At 39.2% G+C, this 17,693-nt stretch overlaps 1 protein-coding gene across 3 annotated transcripts in view; it reads right to left on the bottom strand.

Moving 5' to 3' along the window:
• MGC146850 (uncharacterized protein mgc146850) overlaps positions 1 to 17,338 on the bottom strand; it is a 30,532-nt gene extending 13,194 nt beyond the window's left edge. For 2 of the 3 annotated variants that reach the window (XM_031900225.1, XM_012961359.3), the window contains exons 1-9: positions 16,977 to 17,338; positions 11,761 to 11,811; positions 8,822 to 8,873; positions 6,293 to 6,337; positions 5,478 to 5,581; positions 4,353 to 4,468; positions 4,161 to 4,266; positions 2,301 to 2,373; positions 2,172 to 2,215 (exon numbers count right to left, since the gene is read on the bottom strand). In XM_031900225.1, the coding sequence (XP_031756085.1) occupies positions 2,172 to 2,215; positions 2,301 to 2,373; positions 4,161 to 4,266; positions 4,353 to 4,468; positions 5,478 to 5,581; positions 6,293 to 6,337; positions 8,822 to 8,873; positions 11,761 to 11,811; positions 16,977 to 17,057 (672 nt within the window). In that variant the 5' untranslated portion in view covers positions 17,058 to 17,338. 3 annotated transcript variants of the gene reach the window in all.
• Positions 17,339 to 17,693: the final 355 nt, after the last annotated feature.

The raw sequence follows: 17,693 nt of genomic DNA on the forward strand, positions 1-17,693 counted from the left end.
CAGGTAATCAGAGAATCAGGAGCATAATGACAGGGACACCACTTTTAAACACAGTTTTAAACATTACAGTTCACAGTTCATCAAACTTATTTACTTGTCCCTTCCTTCTTCTCACCTTCCAGGTCAACTCTCACATTCTGGAACCTTTTCCCGGGGTTTTCTCTACAACCCCAATGACTTTCACACATCCACGGTGACTCTCACACTCGTAACACTCAGGCTACTCTCGGCTACCGCTGTCTCTCCCCTGCTGGGATACCAGCTCACCAGCTTCTGGCACACTTTGGCTTCTCACCAAGCCTCGCTGGCTCTTCTCATCCCTCACACACCTGGTCACGACTCCCTTTGCTCCTTTCAGCGGCAGGCAGCACCTGCAGCTCCTCTGGGAGTTCCTCACACAGGCAGGCAGCCTTTCTGCCCTCTGAGAGTGAACACCCTCTGTCAGTCAACAACCAACAATGCTGTGTAACCCCACAGCCCTATTATTTGCTGCTCGCCTGCGGCCTAATCAGGCAGCTCCTTACAGCTGGCCAACTGAAAATACTAACTGGAGTACGGAATGGAAGGGCTTTCCTACTCTCCCTCCATTTACTCCTGGGACTCCTTTATCCAGCTTTTCCTAAGCCTCTAACAAGAAAACAGCATTACCTGCTGCAAAACCAGGCATTTTTCATGGTGCTACTTTTATAACACCTGTAATACTGGTGGAAAACACACCGAACAGTAATCTTATTTACTGCATCTCTCACACAACTGATTAAAATAAAAATTAAACCCCCAGAAATAATACTTTAACCAATAGTTTATATTACAGCATGTGGCCTATTAAACAATCTTACCAAACTGAAATATATTTAATCAGTATATATTGGCCTTTTACATCTTTTCCCATGAGGCACTATTTTTTTCTGTGTGCTCCCTCAGAGATCACCTGACAAGAAATAACCCAACTCTAACTGTAACAGGAAGAAGTGTGGGAGTAAAAGGTCACATCAGCCAATTAATGGGCAAAGTTCTAAAACGTATGGCTTGTTAGTGTGCACCCTGAATCCGATGATCACAGGGGGTGGCCCTTAGTACAGGTATGGGAGCCCTTATCCGAAAACCCATTATCCAGAAATCTCCGAATTACAGAAAGCCCGTCTCCCATAGACTCCATTTTAATCTAATAATTTAGAATTTCAAAACTGATTACCTTTTTCTCTGTAGAAATAAAACAGTACCTTGTAACTGATCCCAACTAAGATATAATTAATCCTTATTGGATGCAAAACAATCCTATTGGGTTTAATTAATATTTTATTGATTTTTTACCAGACTTAAGGTATAGAGATCCAAATTACGGAAAGACCCCTAATCCGGAATACCCTTGGTCCCAAGCATTCTGGGTAATGGGTCCTATACCTGTACTTAATATATTTAGAATTATACAATGACACATACTACTAAAAAAGTATATTTTTATGAAAGTAGTTTATTTCTATGAAGCAGGGTTTCAAATGAGCTGTTTTATGCAATATATTTTTTAGAGGACCTTTTTTGGGGGTATGGGTTTTCTTGAAAAGTAAAAAAAACAATATGAATAGGAATCTAATTCCTGCTCAGATGAAAATTGCAGCATGATGTAACATCCAGTTCTCAGTGATATTATGTGGTATAATAAAAGATAGTTGTCAGGACTGCTGAGTCTGGATTGCCCTCCCTCCTTAAAACCATGTGACCATCATTCATCTCTTTTTGTTATTTTGTGTTTGATGAAATCCCTTACTTGAGCACAGATACTCAGAATCTCCACAGATCAGACACAATAACAACTTTAACCAGATGATGGCACTGTAAAACTACTCTTTTGGTGCACTGCACAGTGGCAAAATATGGCTGCACCCCTAGCCCATTAATAACAGTAACATGAATGTATCATTCTTTAAAAACATATAATTGGGACAGATGCTGCTATTTTTTATACTTGACTAAGAACAATAGAAGCAAAAAAAAGTTCTTGAAATTCTCTGAAATACAAGTGCATAAACATCATATTGTAATACAGGCACAAATGAAAGTATTTCATATACATGGCGGTGGTACTTTGAGCAGCACCAACACACACACATCTGGCATAGATTTTTGATGTGCTCAGGAAATAAGATATAAGACATAATTGGAAAACCTACCAGAAACATGATCATTGCCAGACATATTTGCTTTTTTCCATATGCTGTAATACAACACAATAAAAAGGTTATTCAGATTTGGAAAAATGGAATGGAAGATTCAAATTCAAATGATTTTGTTGCACTTACAAGGTGGTGTATAGAGAGGATGATTTATATAATATGCAAGCCAGGCTGCAAAGCCCCAGTAATAGAAGCAGTTCTATAATACAAAACAACACATTTCATTATTTTCTAAATAACGTCTGATAACTTGCAAGACATTTTCTAACAATGCTGTTTGCAAAGCCACATGGGGCGTTTTGTTGCCAGCAAGAAATTGATTCCTGCACAGGGACAAAACACCCGACAATACTTTTGCACTGCAAAAAATGTCAAACGCTGCACTGAAACCAGTAACTGCGCAATGCTGCTTTCTTCTGCAATTTCACAAGATTCTGCAATTAAACAGGTTTCAACATGGCAATTTCCACCATCTGCAATGAAAAGGTACTCTGGCCTTTTCATGAAAAGCAGAGTTTATGTGTTAAAATGCTTTTTCTGCAAACACCCTTGTGGCAATACCATGCACCACATCAACACCATTGGGCAGCAGACTCAACGAATGGTATATCTTGTCATCAAAGGCAGCAAAGTCTGAGCTGTCAGGTGGTTTCTCACTGCACCTCAGATGTGTATATACTTATTGGTAATTTAAAAGAAAATTGCATAGAAGGATATTAGCAGCTAAGATTACATGAACACGTACATTGGATGAGCTCTGGGAAGATGGAAATTTGGATGGAACAGATAATGGAAGAGCTGGTTGACTTACTTTTTGAAGAGAAGCAATAATACTAACTCCATGTTACAACAGGGAACAAAAAAACCTAAAAGCAATGCGAAGAAACCCTAAATCTAACTGGAACCTTATTGTATACTCACTGGAACTTCGTTATCTATCTGTGTGTTGTCACTGTGCAAAGTTACATATAAAGGAACAGACATCAGAAATAAAATGTATTTTTTAGAGCACTGTGTTATGTTGAATATGTTGGTGATTTATAAATATGTGTTAATAATAATGTTGTTTCAATCCAAGGATTTAAATCTTGGACTGCTCCACTGGATGCAACTGTCTGTCTCTACCACTCTTCTAACTCAACTTGCTTTTAAAAGTTTAATACTCTAGTTGCCACTGAACTATAATACATTTCACCCCCCCCCCCCCCACTTCAACAGACAATGTCTGTTTTTAATGAGTGTAAAAGTGCACATTTTCAAAGCAGTCATTTAAAAATAATTATCTTTGTCATATCAAAAGCATTGGCTTTGCTTGACTCTAACGGCCCTATTAATGAATGCTTGAGCCGTCAGGCTTGAGCAACCATAATTGAAACCTTGCGCGTGTTTGTTAACTCACGCTGGGTTCCAGGCCCGATTATCACAGCAACTTACTCAAAAAAATTATTTAGTGAATTAACCATTAAAGAGTACTTCCACATTTTATGATTTGTCAATTGCACTTAGATGCCACTCACCTGTAGTGGTGCTAGCAGTGGCAATAGTAAACCTACTTAACAGTTTCTAAGCCACTGGCACCAGTGGTGTAACTATAGAGGAAGCAGACCCATGCAGTCGTGGGGGCCAAGGGGACAGGGGGCCCAGACCGTAGGGTCTGCCTCATCTATAGCTCTAAGAAAGCACCCTCCCCAGCCGCTCGCTTAACCCTGCGCCAGCAGCTGGGGAACAGGAACCACGAGTAGGTGGGCGGGTGAAGGGAGGGCCGAGTAGGTGCGCGCCGGGCATCTCCAAAGATTTCTTTGCAAGGGGGGGGGGCTTGGTACAACATTACGCCACTGACTGGCACTTAAGCTATCACCTTGAATCTAGGCTTCATGTTTTTGCTGAAGGTCCCCTTGTGGCATAATAATAAAAATAACTCCCAATATATGAGCTAATGTTCCTTTCTCTAAACAGTGACCTTCAGCATGTCAATGGGATGATTACCTTAACAATACTTCTTAGTGGCATAGTTCCATGGGAAAATCGATGAACAAAAATTGTTTCAATCAATCTTTTAATGTAGTGAAAAGAATGACAGCAGCATGCCAAGCTAGAGACAAAATAAACACAGAAGAATAACATAAGACTTGAATTGGTTGCTTTGAATGGATTGTTTTACAATGTTAATAAACTTACTGAACTACTGAATGTGAACTGGAAGTAAATGCCTTGGCCAAGCCATAGAAAAAAGGCATTCTGAAGTAAAACAAAAAGTATACAAAAAGTGGGCCTGCATATTCAGTCAGAAACACCTGTAAATAAAAAAAGGCACATATAGTTTAGCAGTCCACAATATGGGATGTGGGATTGTGGGCACATGCATGTGTATGCCTAAACAATTCATATATCCACGTGAATGTGTTCTGTCCTCAGACCTCGAGATGCAGACTGTGGCAATACTTGAGTTCAGAAAAAGCTGAGAGAACACAGTGGGAAAAACAGCCAATGAATAATAATAATTGTGGATAGATTGTGTTTTTGCTTGGTTGTGAGATTTTAACAGTATTTTTCATATTACAATATTTCTATTATATACAAGAAGCAGCCTTTATAAAAACAGAGAGAGAGAAAGGAGCAAATTCAGTCTTTAAAATACCATTAGTGCACAGATTTGATTTTTCTAATTAAACGAATACCTATACCCCAAACAATGTAGATCTCTATAAAAATATATTGTATAAAACAACTCATATATAAAACCCTGTAAGTAAACAATTTTCATAAAAATATACTTTTTTAGTAGTATGTGCTATTGGGTACTCCTAAATAGAAAAATGGTGCCTCAAGGGAAAAGATGTAAAAGGGCAATATTTAATGATACATATTCCAGTTTGACAAGATTATTTAATAGGCCACTTAATATGATATAACTTAATATGATATAACTGCTGGTAATGTATTTACTCTTGGGGTATAGTTTTCCTTTAACAGTAAGCATAAAAACGAACTAATTAACTAATTAACCATCCCATCTATTAAACTCCATGTGCATGTTCAATCACTGCTACCTGACATTAAAAGTCAGTTCCCAGCACCCCACCATATGCTTCTGAGATCCAGCCCCCATACTAACCTTGCTCTATCTCCCCTCCTATTGCCAGTATGAAAGGGCACAGTTGTCCATGCAGCAGGCCAGCCCCAAACTGAAAAAAAGGTACCACTATTCCAGCTCTGTAAGGGTTATCAGTAACTAAAGTATCTTATGTAAAAATGTAAACCCCTATCATGTTATGTAGCCAAATAAAACATAGCCAATATTACCATAGTCCATCCGATCTGAGGGCCCAGATCCCTAAAATATAATGTAGCAGTTGTGCCAACTGGGAGGTCCTGCAGGATTTCTTCATCCTTTAACGATCTGCCTTCTAGAATGCAAAAGCGTAAATAAGGGCACTATTTTTACACTAATACAATCTTAAAATGCAGCACATGAAATACTTTGTTATAAGTACTAAAGGGGCAAACAAATCGACTTTCTTCCAATGGATCTTGATCACACATTGTGCGGCAATGTCTCTTTGGTTAATTAAAATAAACAGATATAAGGGGTAGCAAACGGTGGCCAATCGGAATCCTTGTGCATAGTCCTTACTAGTGTGCCATTCTATAGGTAATAGAAAACATACAGTACAGGGGTTACCCATGCAGAAGAGTACTTTGCTTTTCCTAGCGCATGACCCTTTATTTCAGCGGTTCTCAACCTTCCTAATGCCTTGACCATTTAATACAGTTCCTCATGTTGTGGTGACCCCCAACCATAAAATGATTCCCAAGACCATCCGAAATATGTGTTTTCCGATGGTCTTAGGCGACCCCTATGAAAGGGGTCCCGACCCACAGGTTGAGAATCACTGTTTTATTTGTTTACTGTGCCTAATCTATTTTGTTGTGGGGTCTAACATCTCCAAGGTGTTCAGACATGCATAGCATATCTTAGAGATAATATCAGCTTGACAAATGCTAATTATAGTTTTTAAATAGGTATAAACAGATTTATGGAATCAACTTTCAGTACTCAAGGGAGAGCAGAGTTAAAAAAAAACCCAGAAAATTCCCATAATGATTGTCGTACATACTTGGGTCCAACCGGATAGATTGTCTTGCTGGATACCACTGGGGATCTACAAAAGGAAAACACAGAGCCTCCTCAAAATACAGCTTCTTGGGTATATTTTGACCTTATATATTGTATAGATTTTTTAAGGAAACAGCATTAACACCCATCCATTTATGATGGGTATACACAAAGTCATAAAAAATAAGGCTATAAAAAGTCGCTTTGGAATTCTTCAACTACATACATATGACTTCTAACATTCTAATTAGTTATAATAGGTGGAGAGTAACTTGATTATTCCGTTAGTTCATCTCTCATGAAAATCTCTGTATACTACTTATACAGGCTTCTTGAGATGGTAAATGGCCTCCACAGATGCCTTAAGTGTTTGGCTCCTCATGCTGGCATCTACAACTGTTTGTGGTCTTGTCCAAAGTATCAGGGATTATCGGTTTTGGCCTACTGTAAAAATTATTTTTACAGGTTTTAAGTCATTTTGTTTAAATAAAAAGGTTCAAATCATCATAAGTGGGGGAAGGAAGGGAGGCATCATCATAGGTACAGTTGTCTTATTGTGCAGTATCCAATTACATGGTACAGTGGTTTAGAGTACATTTATCTAGACATTTGGCATCCTTACACAAGATCAACATCTGTACATTAAGCATACCAATTGCAGTAGCAGCACTATATAACAATAAAAAGGAAAAGTAATCATGAGCTAGCAATGACCTAGTTGTCCCAAATGTTATCAAATTTTTGGGGACAACCACTGGTCATAAAAGTCAATTGGACTGGAGAGGCAGCATAGGTTTGTATTGATCCCAGCCATCCCTCCAAAGGAAGGCATGTTAGGAGACATTCACTTCAATTATTACAGCTTTCCTGTGTATAAAACAGTTCTCCAAACAGCCTGCTGCAGGTTAGTTAATATATCATCTACAGCTCTTAAAAGACATACTTCTGGGTACAGTATTATTGGGAATCCCATCTTATCCTTTAGGGCAGGGGTACACAGGGAGATTATCTTTGTTGTCGCGGGCAACAAATCTCCCCGCAATGTCATCCCACCGGCTAGAATGTAAATCGCCGGTGGGATGGCATACGTGTCGCCCGAAGTTTCCTCTCATATGCATATGACACCGGCTCCCTGTGTACCCCTGCCCTTATATATATCCCATTACTTTATTCCAAACATGAGATATCTTTGGACAAGACTAGAGCATATGACTAAAGTTAACTATAGGTTTTTTTTATCTGGGGCAATTAGGGTTACTGCCAGTGGTCATACAGTCATTGTGCAGTAATATATAGTGGATAATACTTAAAAAAACACAGGATTGCTAAATGCACATTGCCTTACCCCATGTTTTATTAGGACAAGCGCATACATTTAAAGGGATACTGTCATGATTTTTATGGTGTAATTTATATTTCTAAATTACACTACCGGTATTTACAATTTTTTTTGTAAACAAATAATTCACTCTACCATTTCAAATGTTGTTCTTAAACCAATAAATGAATTTTTGTAAATGAATATTGGTGTGTAGGCAGCCATCTAAGTGCATTGTGCCTGATTCTGAGATTTCAGAAGGAGCCAGTGCTACACATTAGAACTGCTTTCAGGTAACCTATTGTTTCTCCTACTCCAATGTAACTGGAGGAGTCCCAAGCCAGACTTGGATTTCTTACTATTGAGTGTTATTCTGATATCTACTGGGAGCTGCTATCTTGCTACCTTCCCATTGTTGTGCGGATTGGCTGCTGGGAGGGGGCTGATATTACTCCAACTTACAGCTCAGCAGTAAAGTGTGACTGAAGTTTATCAGCGCACAGGTCACATGAATTTCAATGCAGGATTCTACTGGAGAAGCTCTATTAACTGATGTTTTTTGAAAAGAACATTTTTTCCCATGACAGTATTTCTTTAACACCATTAAAGGGATGGCTATGGGGGCACTAAACCGGTTGTAATTAAAAACCCCTGTGGCTTTAACAATGTAATATGATTGATTGAATTTAGAATTTAGATCATCAATTTCCTTGGCTTTCAAAAACTCGAATATGTAAATTTATCTGAGATGTGGCCTGAGGTTTCAGATGGCCAGCATGAATGCAGGAATTCGAGAAAAGTACTGCGAGCTTTGGGGCACAGTCTTTTCAATCAAGCTTGATTGTGAACTCATTTGACATATTTTTTAAGTCAGGTTTGGGGAACTGTGACTAGTTTATCTATCAGTGCAATGGTTATAATTCAACACTACTACATGATTTGTAAATGTGCCCCTAGTAATATGTGTAGTCACTTGACTAATTGTATGTTTTTTTCCACAGTGTTGATGAATAGATAAATGGAAACTACTACTAGTGCCATTACCAAACAGCAAGAAAGTACAGAAGCGCAGCCAATCATGCTGTTGTCCCATAACACAATGAGGCACTGGTTGCCAAGTGGTAGAATAACTATTTCTGACAAATAAGTATAGTTAACAATGGAAAGCACACACTTATTTAATAATTATATTGCATAATCTGAAATACTTACAACATTTATGAAACATCAGTTTTACATCATTAACGGTAAGATGTGGCTCTACCTAGAAAAAGAACAGATATATTCAATTTAGCAAACTCTAAACGACTCATATACAACCACAAGAGCAGTGTGCAAAGCAAAATATTTAGCACGTTACCATGGTTTTCTACTAACACTCAGGCGTTTTTACCATAATTCCAGTGTAATTGTTGTCAAGAGACAGGCAATACCTCTAACTGATCAAAATCCATACACTTGGAGACACAACTGCACAAAAAAAATGTCAAGATGGTGTATTGTTCGCCATCAAAATCTTGTATGCAATTATTCATACATTCATTTAAATTGACGGCGCTCAATTAGGTACAGAAGGTGGGACAGACCAAGTGGCACTGAGCCACAACTGTGGTCTTTAAATGTGGACTTTCCAAAGCCCCTGTCATTTATTAAATCACATATTTTCATGTCTATTTTGTCTATAATGATAAGTGTTGGATGTACTATAGATATGGGACCTATTATCCAGAATGCTTAGGACCTGGGGCTTTCCAGATAAGGGGCCTTTCTGTAATTTGGAACTTAATATTTTAAGTCAAGTAAAAAATCATTTAAACATTTTTTAAACACTTTTTAAAAAATGTGAATTATTTGATTTTAATGGAGTCTATAGGACTTTCTAGATTCGAATGACGGGTCCCATACCTTTGCTACTTTTGTGTTTTTTTTGCAAAATCCCTGCATCAGTACAGTCACCCATGGAAACCAATAAAAGGTTTGCATTTTTCATCCATAAACAACGCTAATTACTGACTGGTGGCTATGGGTTACTGCCTAGTGCTAATTTGTTCCATATAAGGGTGGAGTTGTGCTGTTTCAGGGGCAGAGTTGTAACATTTCAGGGGCAGGTTGGTCATTAAAGTGATACTGACACGAAAAAACAACTTTTTAAAATATGAATCTACATAAAAAGTTGCCTATAGGTCGTGTTCATTTTTGGCTGATAGGGCTGCTTTTGTGAGTAATTGTTACTTGAAATCCCAAAACCTGACTGTTTTGCCAGCCTGACTGCCCCTTCTCAGCCTGTCAGTTATAGGTCCTAATGCTAACAGACATCTGCTGCACAAATATGGCCACCCCCTCATAGAAGGACATGGGGGATCAGATAGGTAATGTAAAAGCTTGGACAAATACTTTTATGGCAAAATTATAAATAGCATGGAAAGACAATGTTATGACAGATGTAAAAAAGGTTTAGTTTCTGGTGTCAGTATCTCTTTAAGGGACTGAAGCGCTTCAGATTTGATAAGGAGGCAGGGCTTGTGACAGATAGGAGGCAGAGAGGGCAGAACAAAAGGGATTACAAATTTACTGCCAAGTACATTGCCAGTAAATTTGTAATACAGACCCTGGCCTTTGCTGATATTTTAACGCATAGGCTGGTGAAATAATAGCCAGGTGGCAACCCTACCCATGCATCATTGTTGACCCTCTAGCACAGTGGTTCTCAACCTTCCCAATGACGTGACCCTTTAATACAGTTCCTCGTGTTGTGGTGACCCCCAATCATGAAATTATTCCTAAAACCACTGGAAATATGTGTTTTCTGTCAATCCCTGTGAAAGGGTCGTTCGACCCGCAAAGGGGTATCGGCCCACAGGTTGAGAACCGCTAGAGTCTAGCACAACTCTTCATGTTTCCTAGGCAATTCTAGGTTCCTTAGCCTCATATAACAATAAAAGTGACAACACAGCCTAATAAGATTACAGGAAACATCAAGTGCTGCATACTCAGGTAGAGTACATATTTTTAATTTTCTAGTGGTTTAGGAGAACAGGATGAGGAGAATCTGTGCTCAGTGTAATGGTACCCTTGCATCTCCTTTAAAACAAAATAGTTACGCTTCTAAACTTAAAACAACTTTGGTCTGGATCTAACAGCAAATATAAATCGCTGTAAGGGGAACAATAAAGTCAATAGTCAAATATGAATGCACAGTATATGAATTTCCTGATTCATGAAAAGACTTGATAGGAAATAGCAGACATTTAAGCTCAAGGGTCTTTTACTGCCAAACAAATTATGTACAGCAGGTTTCACGTAGTGAACATATATGTTGTGTCAGCTCGAGTATTGTGAACAACCAATCCTCCTCTGAGACTGGGCACATACTAATATGGATTTCTCTAACATGATGCTACTGCATAACCTTACTGAAGATCAAGATATGAAGTGGTCACGACTTCAATGAAGATGTATAAGCAAAAAGAAATCTGTCACAACTGTGTCTATAGCAACAAAATCTCCCTAGAAATGAAAGAGAAAAATCACCAAAGGTAATAACTGGCTATGACAAACTAACCAAAATGTGCAGAGTTTTCTACATTCACTGTGTAAAAGATGCCATTTATTAAAGGATACCTATCATATTAAAAATGCAAATCCCCCCCCTTTTTGCGGATGATGTGATTTCCAGTGTGAGTGCCCTAGTTTGCTCATTATGTGCCTGCGTGTGATATAAGACTGCCAACGCATCCCATTGATCCTACATCACACACATGCACATATTAAGGGATATGGGGCACTTGATCATTATGCACATGCATGTGCTCCAAGGAGGCTGCCCACACCAGAAGCTCCCTCCTTAGCAATGGGAGATTAAAATACTAGTGTTTCCCCCATCTGAAGTGTGAGCTATATTAGCCCGCACCTCCAATGAGGGAAACCACTTTTATATGACAGGTGCCCTTTAATTGTACTTGCACTTACATATAGTTGCATTCAACAACACTGTTTCTTTCTTGCTTCCTCTTGCAAATCATTCACAGGAAAACTTTGAAGCTACTGTCACCCTTGAAAGTGGTGGAAGCTCTATGGTTCCCACAGCATTCTGCGATGAAGCGATCTTGCACCTGAAAATGAAAGTCAGCAAATAGCTGCATCTTTCTTACCTTATCAAAAAAGCATAACTGTCGCATGGTTTTACAGTCTAGAATTTCCACCTGAAATGAAAATGTAACAGATTCACATTCAATTTGCAATGTGCTTTTGTTTTCCTCCAGAAAACTTGCATTTAAGGTTTAGGGACTTACCTAATGCATAATTACTGGATTAAGCCAAATATCAAAATGTTTTCCTTTTTTTAATTGTGCCATTGTTTCCAACTGTTTTCTTTAAACTCAACTAAACAGAATGTTTTTTCTATTTCTGTTTGTTGAATATTGCAATTTACTTTCCTCTGTACAGGAGATCTTTAAAACGATTGAGGTGTCCAGTTTGGTTCAGATAATTATAAACAATCCCACTGAAAATGCAGGACACTGTTAAACAATTGTAGAATTTTTAAAAGAAACAACAATAAACTTTAAGCCCATTTATAAAATTCCATTTCTCTTGCTAGTGTGAGGCTTGGTTTCCATGCTGTCGATGTAAATGAGTATAATGTGACAGCTACTTAAAACACTAAATTTGTTTACAAAAGGTAACAAGTTTACGAAATGACTTTTCTGCATCACCTAGCATTACCAAACAGGTGATACTCTTGAACAGTTCTTGAATGCCTATGACAGTTCTTTATCAATTAGTCAAATTTAGGGTTTCAACCTTTTTGGGAAAGAATACTGGCCTTCCTATATACAGTATGTTGTCTTCCTTCCCTATTAATAACATTAGCATCAAGTATCATTTTTGATAACCAAACCAGTAAAACACCAGGTATCAACCCTACTCATATCCACTTTAACTTTAAACCATCCTTTCTTATACAGTTACATAGTAATGGTAATGTAAGGGAACATTGCTGGTAACTGAAAGTTAAAATGTAGTGAATGGAAAATCTGAAGTAAAAGTTTGAACTAATCTGTAAAAATGACAGAGAGATCAATAGTAACTAATGATAGCGCTTCCTGTGTAGGAGAAAGAAATGCAGTTTGAGTGAAAAAATGGAGTTGCTATCAAGGGTAAGTATCAGAAACATATCACCTATTTTATGATTAAATGTCTTAAATCTAATTTTGTACTGTGTTCTCACCTTTGGTAAACTGCTAACAGCATTGCTATCACTTGTATTTTTACATATCCAGCAGCCTGTAAATCAGATTGTGAGGCCCCTGGCTGGTTGCTTGAATCCCCATGAACAGAGAGTCTTTGTGGATTTGGATCTTTGTGAATGACTAATGCCAAAAGCAGATGTTTAACCTTTTGAGCAATAAAACAGCAGCTTAAATTTACAAATTGTATTTGGAAGAGCTGACTCAATGTGATATATAAAAATCAGTGGCTTATCAGGGATTTCAAATTAAAATTTCTCTGCCCAGTACTAACCTCCACATATTGCTCTTGACAGACCTAATATTACTGAGGCATTGCTTAATTAAGCTTGGAAAAGCTACCTAGACATTTTAAATACTGGCAAAATCCAATTCCTCCACCTGTTTTAGATGGTACTGTGTAGTATATTTTATCATGAATGACTTTAATTCTTCCTACCATATCAAGCAAATAGGATAATAGCTCCAAGCTCCACCCTTGTCCATAGTAAGCTGGCTGGGAACACAATGTTTCTCCAGAGTGACATATTTAGCTGTCTATCTCATGAACTGAAAAGCCTTGGAGATTTGGAAAATTACTGTCATACCCAGGATTGTTCTATTCTGCAGCTGGCTCTTCTTATTTATGTGTTTAAACAAATGATACCCATAATACATGACACAGTGGCATAATTATTTTAGACTGGGGAAGAATAGCCAGCACTTTGATAATTTTCATAATTTATCAGTTCTTCTGAAACTCTGTAAAATGTCAACAAATTGATAGTTATCAATGCAGAGTTATCAATGCAGATAGATCATATGGGTGTATGCATACAGTACTATGTAATAACCCTTATCCAAATCCTGAATGTTTGATGCAAATTGAATGCTGGGATTAAAGTTTTGGGCAACTGTTTTCCTCACTGTAATGATGTGTTTTGCTAAATCTTAAATTATTCCATGAGTTGCACATTTCAAAGTCTAAATTTTAGTTTCCAGCCTGCAGTCTCACATCAATAGTTTTTAAGATCTGACAAGCACCGACCCACCCAGGCCCGTGGGTACCTTGAGATTTAGCAGAGCATTTTTTTGTCTTTGAGCCTCAGCAAATATATGTAATAAATGTAAAAAGGGGCTTGCTAAGTGGCCATGGTAATTAGAATATGCCCACTTTGTTACCACACTTCTAAGTTTTCAGATCTATATGCAGAGCAGTGGTCTATTATTTCAATTCACAATTGTTGGGAGGTATGCAGTAGCAGGGTACTCATCTATTTAGTTTGAACCAGACAGCCAATTTTTTTAGGCTAAATTGTGCGAGCAGTGCAAGTGTGATGTCATAGCCAGCTCCACTCGCCAATGTCACCAATCAGCCCCTCTGATGTTATCAGCCTGCCCCTTTTCTGAATTTAAGTGACGGCAAAGTGGCAAGCCTATATGGTAGAATCCTGTGCAGGTGACACCCAACCCGCTGACCCGCTATACACCCGCCCCATCCCCGACCTGCAAAACCAGAAGTGACATCACTGAGAGGAAACAACCAGGTCAGGAGGAAAAAATAACTTTTAACTTGGGGAGGTGGAGGGAAAGTGAGTCTGCAAATGACCCAGGTGCCCAGACAGAATACCCACAGACCAGCCACATTGTCAGGAACTTCTGCCCAAAAACAGACCACTTTGCAGGTAGTCCACAGTACCCAACCCAGTTAGAATTGTGGTATACAGTCCAAGGCATGTAGAGACATTATCATCAAGTGCAGTCTAACAACTTCAAATAGAGAGGTTTGTTTTAATCATTTATATCCAGCAGAAAATTACTAGCCACTTCTCAACCACCTTGAAAGCTAAAGATACAAGAAGGGTCACCATGTTTTGTACCCATGGTCCAACATAATCGTAGCTGCTAGGGGTGTTGCTCCAGGTGCAGTTGAGGAAGATGCATTAAAATAAGTGTTTGCTTCAATGTGTATATGATCCAGTTGCACTAAAATTGTCCATCTATGTGCCATTTTTTGCCACTGTTTACCTTCAAAATGATATGTGTGTCACAATGCACTACAGTGGCGCCAGAAGAAATGCATCTCGTTCTTTCTACAAGAAGGGAAAGCAGGAGAACGCAACTGCAGGAGTAAATGTTTGTGGGTAAGAGCCCTTACTCTCCTTCTCAGTGGAAGGAAAGATACTAGATAAAACAGTAGGTCTGCATGGCTTCTTTAAGCATTAGCTTTTTATCACAATGATACTGTTTAAGTCTGCAATAAGGAATGTCAGTTTACAAGGGCAGAGTTAGATACAAATGTTCTTATACTAAATATTAACCTTGTCTGACACCTCTGGCTCACAGTGTGCTTTTGTCCTTTTTCAGCATTTTCTGGAGAAACGCACATTCTCTGCTTAATTGCAACATTTCCTGCCAGCAGGGCTTTTACCATATTGCAGCAAATCAACTCAATTGAGTGGGTAAATTGACTGCTGAGTCTGAATACTGAAACAGTTAACTATAAGCAAAAATCAGGGGTGTCACAAATGTGTCTGATCAGCTGTTTTTAAGTACAACTCCCAGCATTCATCTACATCAAGTAGCATTGGTGGAGAAATGGGAGTTGTAGTTCCCAAAAGTTGGAAGAGCACAGTTTGGCCATCACTAATTAATTCTGCTAGTTTCTGGTGTCTCACTGTATATTTACACTGGCATTCCTGTAAGAAGAAAAATTACAGGAGTTTATATTTTTCATTTATTATATATAAATATATCTCACAACACTTCAAAGAGCTTATATAACCATCATTCATGTGTTCCCTACCCCCCAATGAAGCTTGCAATTGAAGGCACCAATCACATTCACACAATCTCACAGTATCTGGAGGAAACCATATGCAAGCTTGAGTAGAGCATATAAAATCCACAGCAGATAATGCCCTGCCTGGAACTTCTCACTCTACTGTGCAAGTGGTGCGAAGATAGAAGAAGGAAGATGATCGCTCAGCCCGGGGTATAAGGTAAGCAATTACAATCACTGAGGGTTGCCTAACATTTTGGAACACCCAGTGATTGTCCCTTTCCTTCTCCTTTAACATGCATGGTTAACCTATACCCCCTGGACCTTTCACACTAAAGATTATTTTCTGTCAAGAGTTTGGGCAAAATTGAGGAGTGGCTAGGTCAATCAGGCAAAGCATGCAAGGGCCATTTTTTATTGGGGGCCCCATTTTACTTGTTGCCAATGCCCAGCAGCCAGAGGGGCCAGGAGACCAATGGGTTAATAAATGGGACACCCTGGAGGGAGGGCTCTTCAACTCTCCCCCCACCCATTGGTGCCAAGGTCTAAGTAAAATCCACTGTATCCCTGTGTAGTTCCCACCTTTGGATTCTGTATTTGGCTGAACCCCAAAACACAGATTCAGCACCCCTAGTAATTACACAGGCGGATACCTCAGCACTCTTGGAATTACAGAAGTCTATCACCTTGCTGCCCCATCTAATAACAGAGTGCATTCTGATGAATGAGGCCACTGACTGACTGCTTAGCTATCCAAGAACTTCAACAGTAGCCAGAGTCCTTGTTTCCTGCCAAATTTCCATTTCATCCAAGACAGAGCTGTAGCGTTTTGAACTCTCCCTAATCTCGGTCTGTAAGGGAATTTATAGCTGCATAGAACTTCAGTTTCCATTCATACTGCCCCTCAGTGTTCCTGGCACTGGCAGCACAGAGCATTGATTAGACACTAATTAACAACTAAAGGCAATAGATATAAATGAACCCCATGGAATTCCTGGACTGAAAAGCTTGCAATCTACGTGCCATTATGGGCAATATCAATTTTACACTAAGGGAATCACTGTCTGTCTAGGCAAGCAGTACTAAACTCGTGCTAAAAGTATAACTGCTTGAGCAGAACGCACTGTGCCTCAGTTAAAGTACTCAGAAATACTCTCCACAGCGCATAGTCCTCTTCCCATAGATAAACACTGCAGAATGGGCATTATTAATATTGGTATTATTAATGCCTTTGCCTCACTCACATATAGATATCACACACTGGCTCAGATAGAAGCTCGCAAGAGTACAGAACAGGAAGCGAAAGTGCTTTATAATGTCTCCCCGCTCATTTACACTAGCCCTCTTTTCCACTCACCTCAAAGAAACTGATCCTGCTACTCATGGCCGCTTTGCAGGGATCTCTGCGGGCTACTCCTCTCCAGCAAGCCATGCACATAGCCAGTTTGGGGTTACACCTCTAAACCCTGGCGGCGTGCAGCCAATCCGGAGAGCGCTAGTGAGGAGAAGCGCGGACTGATCTTGCTCAGTGCTCTGTCTCTGGCTCAAAGTGACGAACAGCATCAGCAGCAGCGCTGTACTACTCTCATCATTCCCTACGGTTAGGCTTAGCATAGCAGCGCTGTACTACTCTCATCATTCCCTACGGTTAGGCTTAGCATAGCAGCGCTGTACTACTCTCATCATTCCCTACGGTTCGGCTTAGTGTAGCCGGACTGTAGTGGGAAACCAGCCAATATTACTTACTGGGGGGGGGGGGCGTAGGCTTGTGAAACAGATTTGAATGAACTACACAACCCTTTGCTTAAGCGCCTCATAAAGAAACCAACGGGTATAAGTTTATATATTATAAGAAGTTATCTAGCTTTCTATTAATAGGCTTAAAGGAGACATATCCTATAAAAATTATGAATGTACCAGGGAATTATACTCCTCTAGATATAGAAGGATTGTGCTTAAAAAAGTTGTGTTTCTGACTGATTTATTGAGAAATTCCACCAAAACCCCACTAGCCCCGCCCATCTGTGCCACTTCCTGCTGGCTGAATTCTCTGGATGAGCTGGGGGCGGCCCTC

Source organism: Xenopus tropicalis, chromosome 4 (genome assembly GCF_000004195.4).
Source record: "Xenopus tropicalis strain Nigerian chromosome 4, UCB_Xtro_10.0, whole genome shotgun sequence".
NCBI lineage: Eukaryota > Metazoa > Chordata > Amphibia > Anura > Pipidae > Xenopus > Xenopus tropicalis.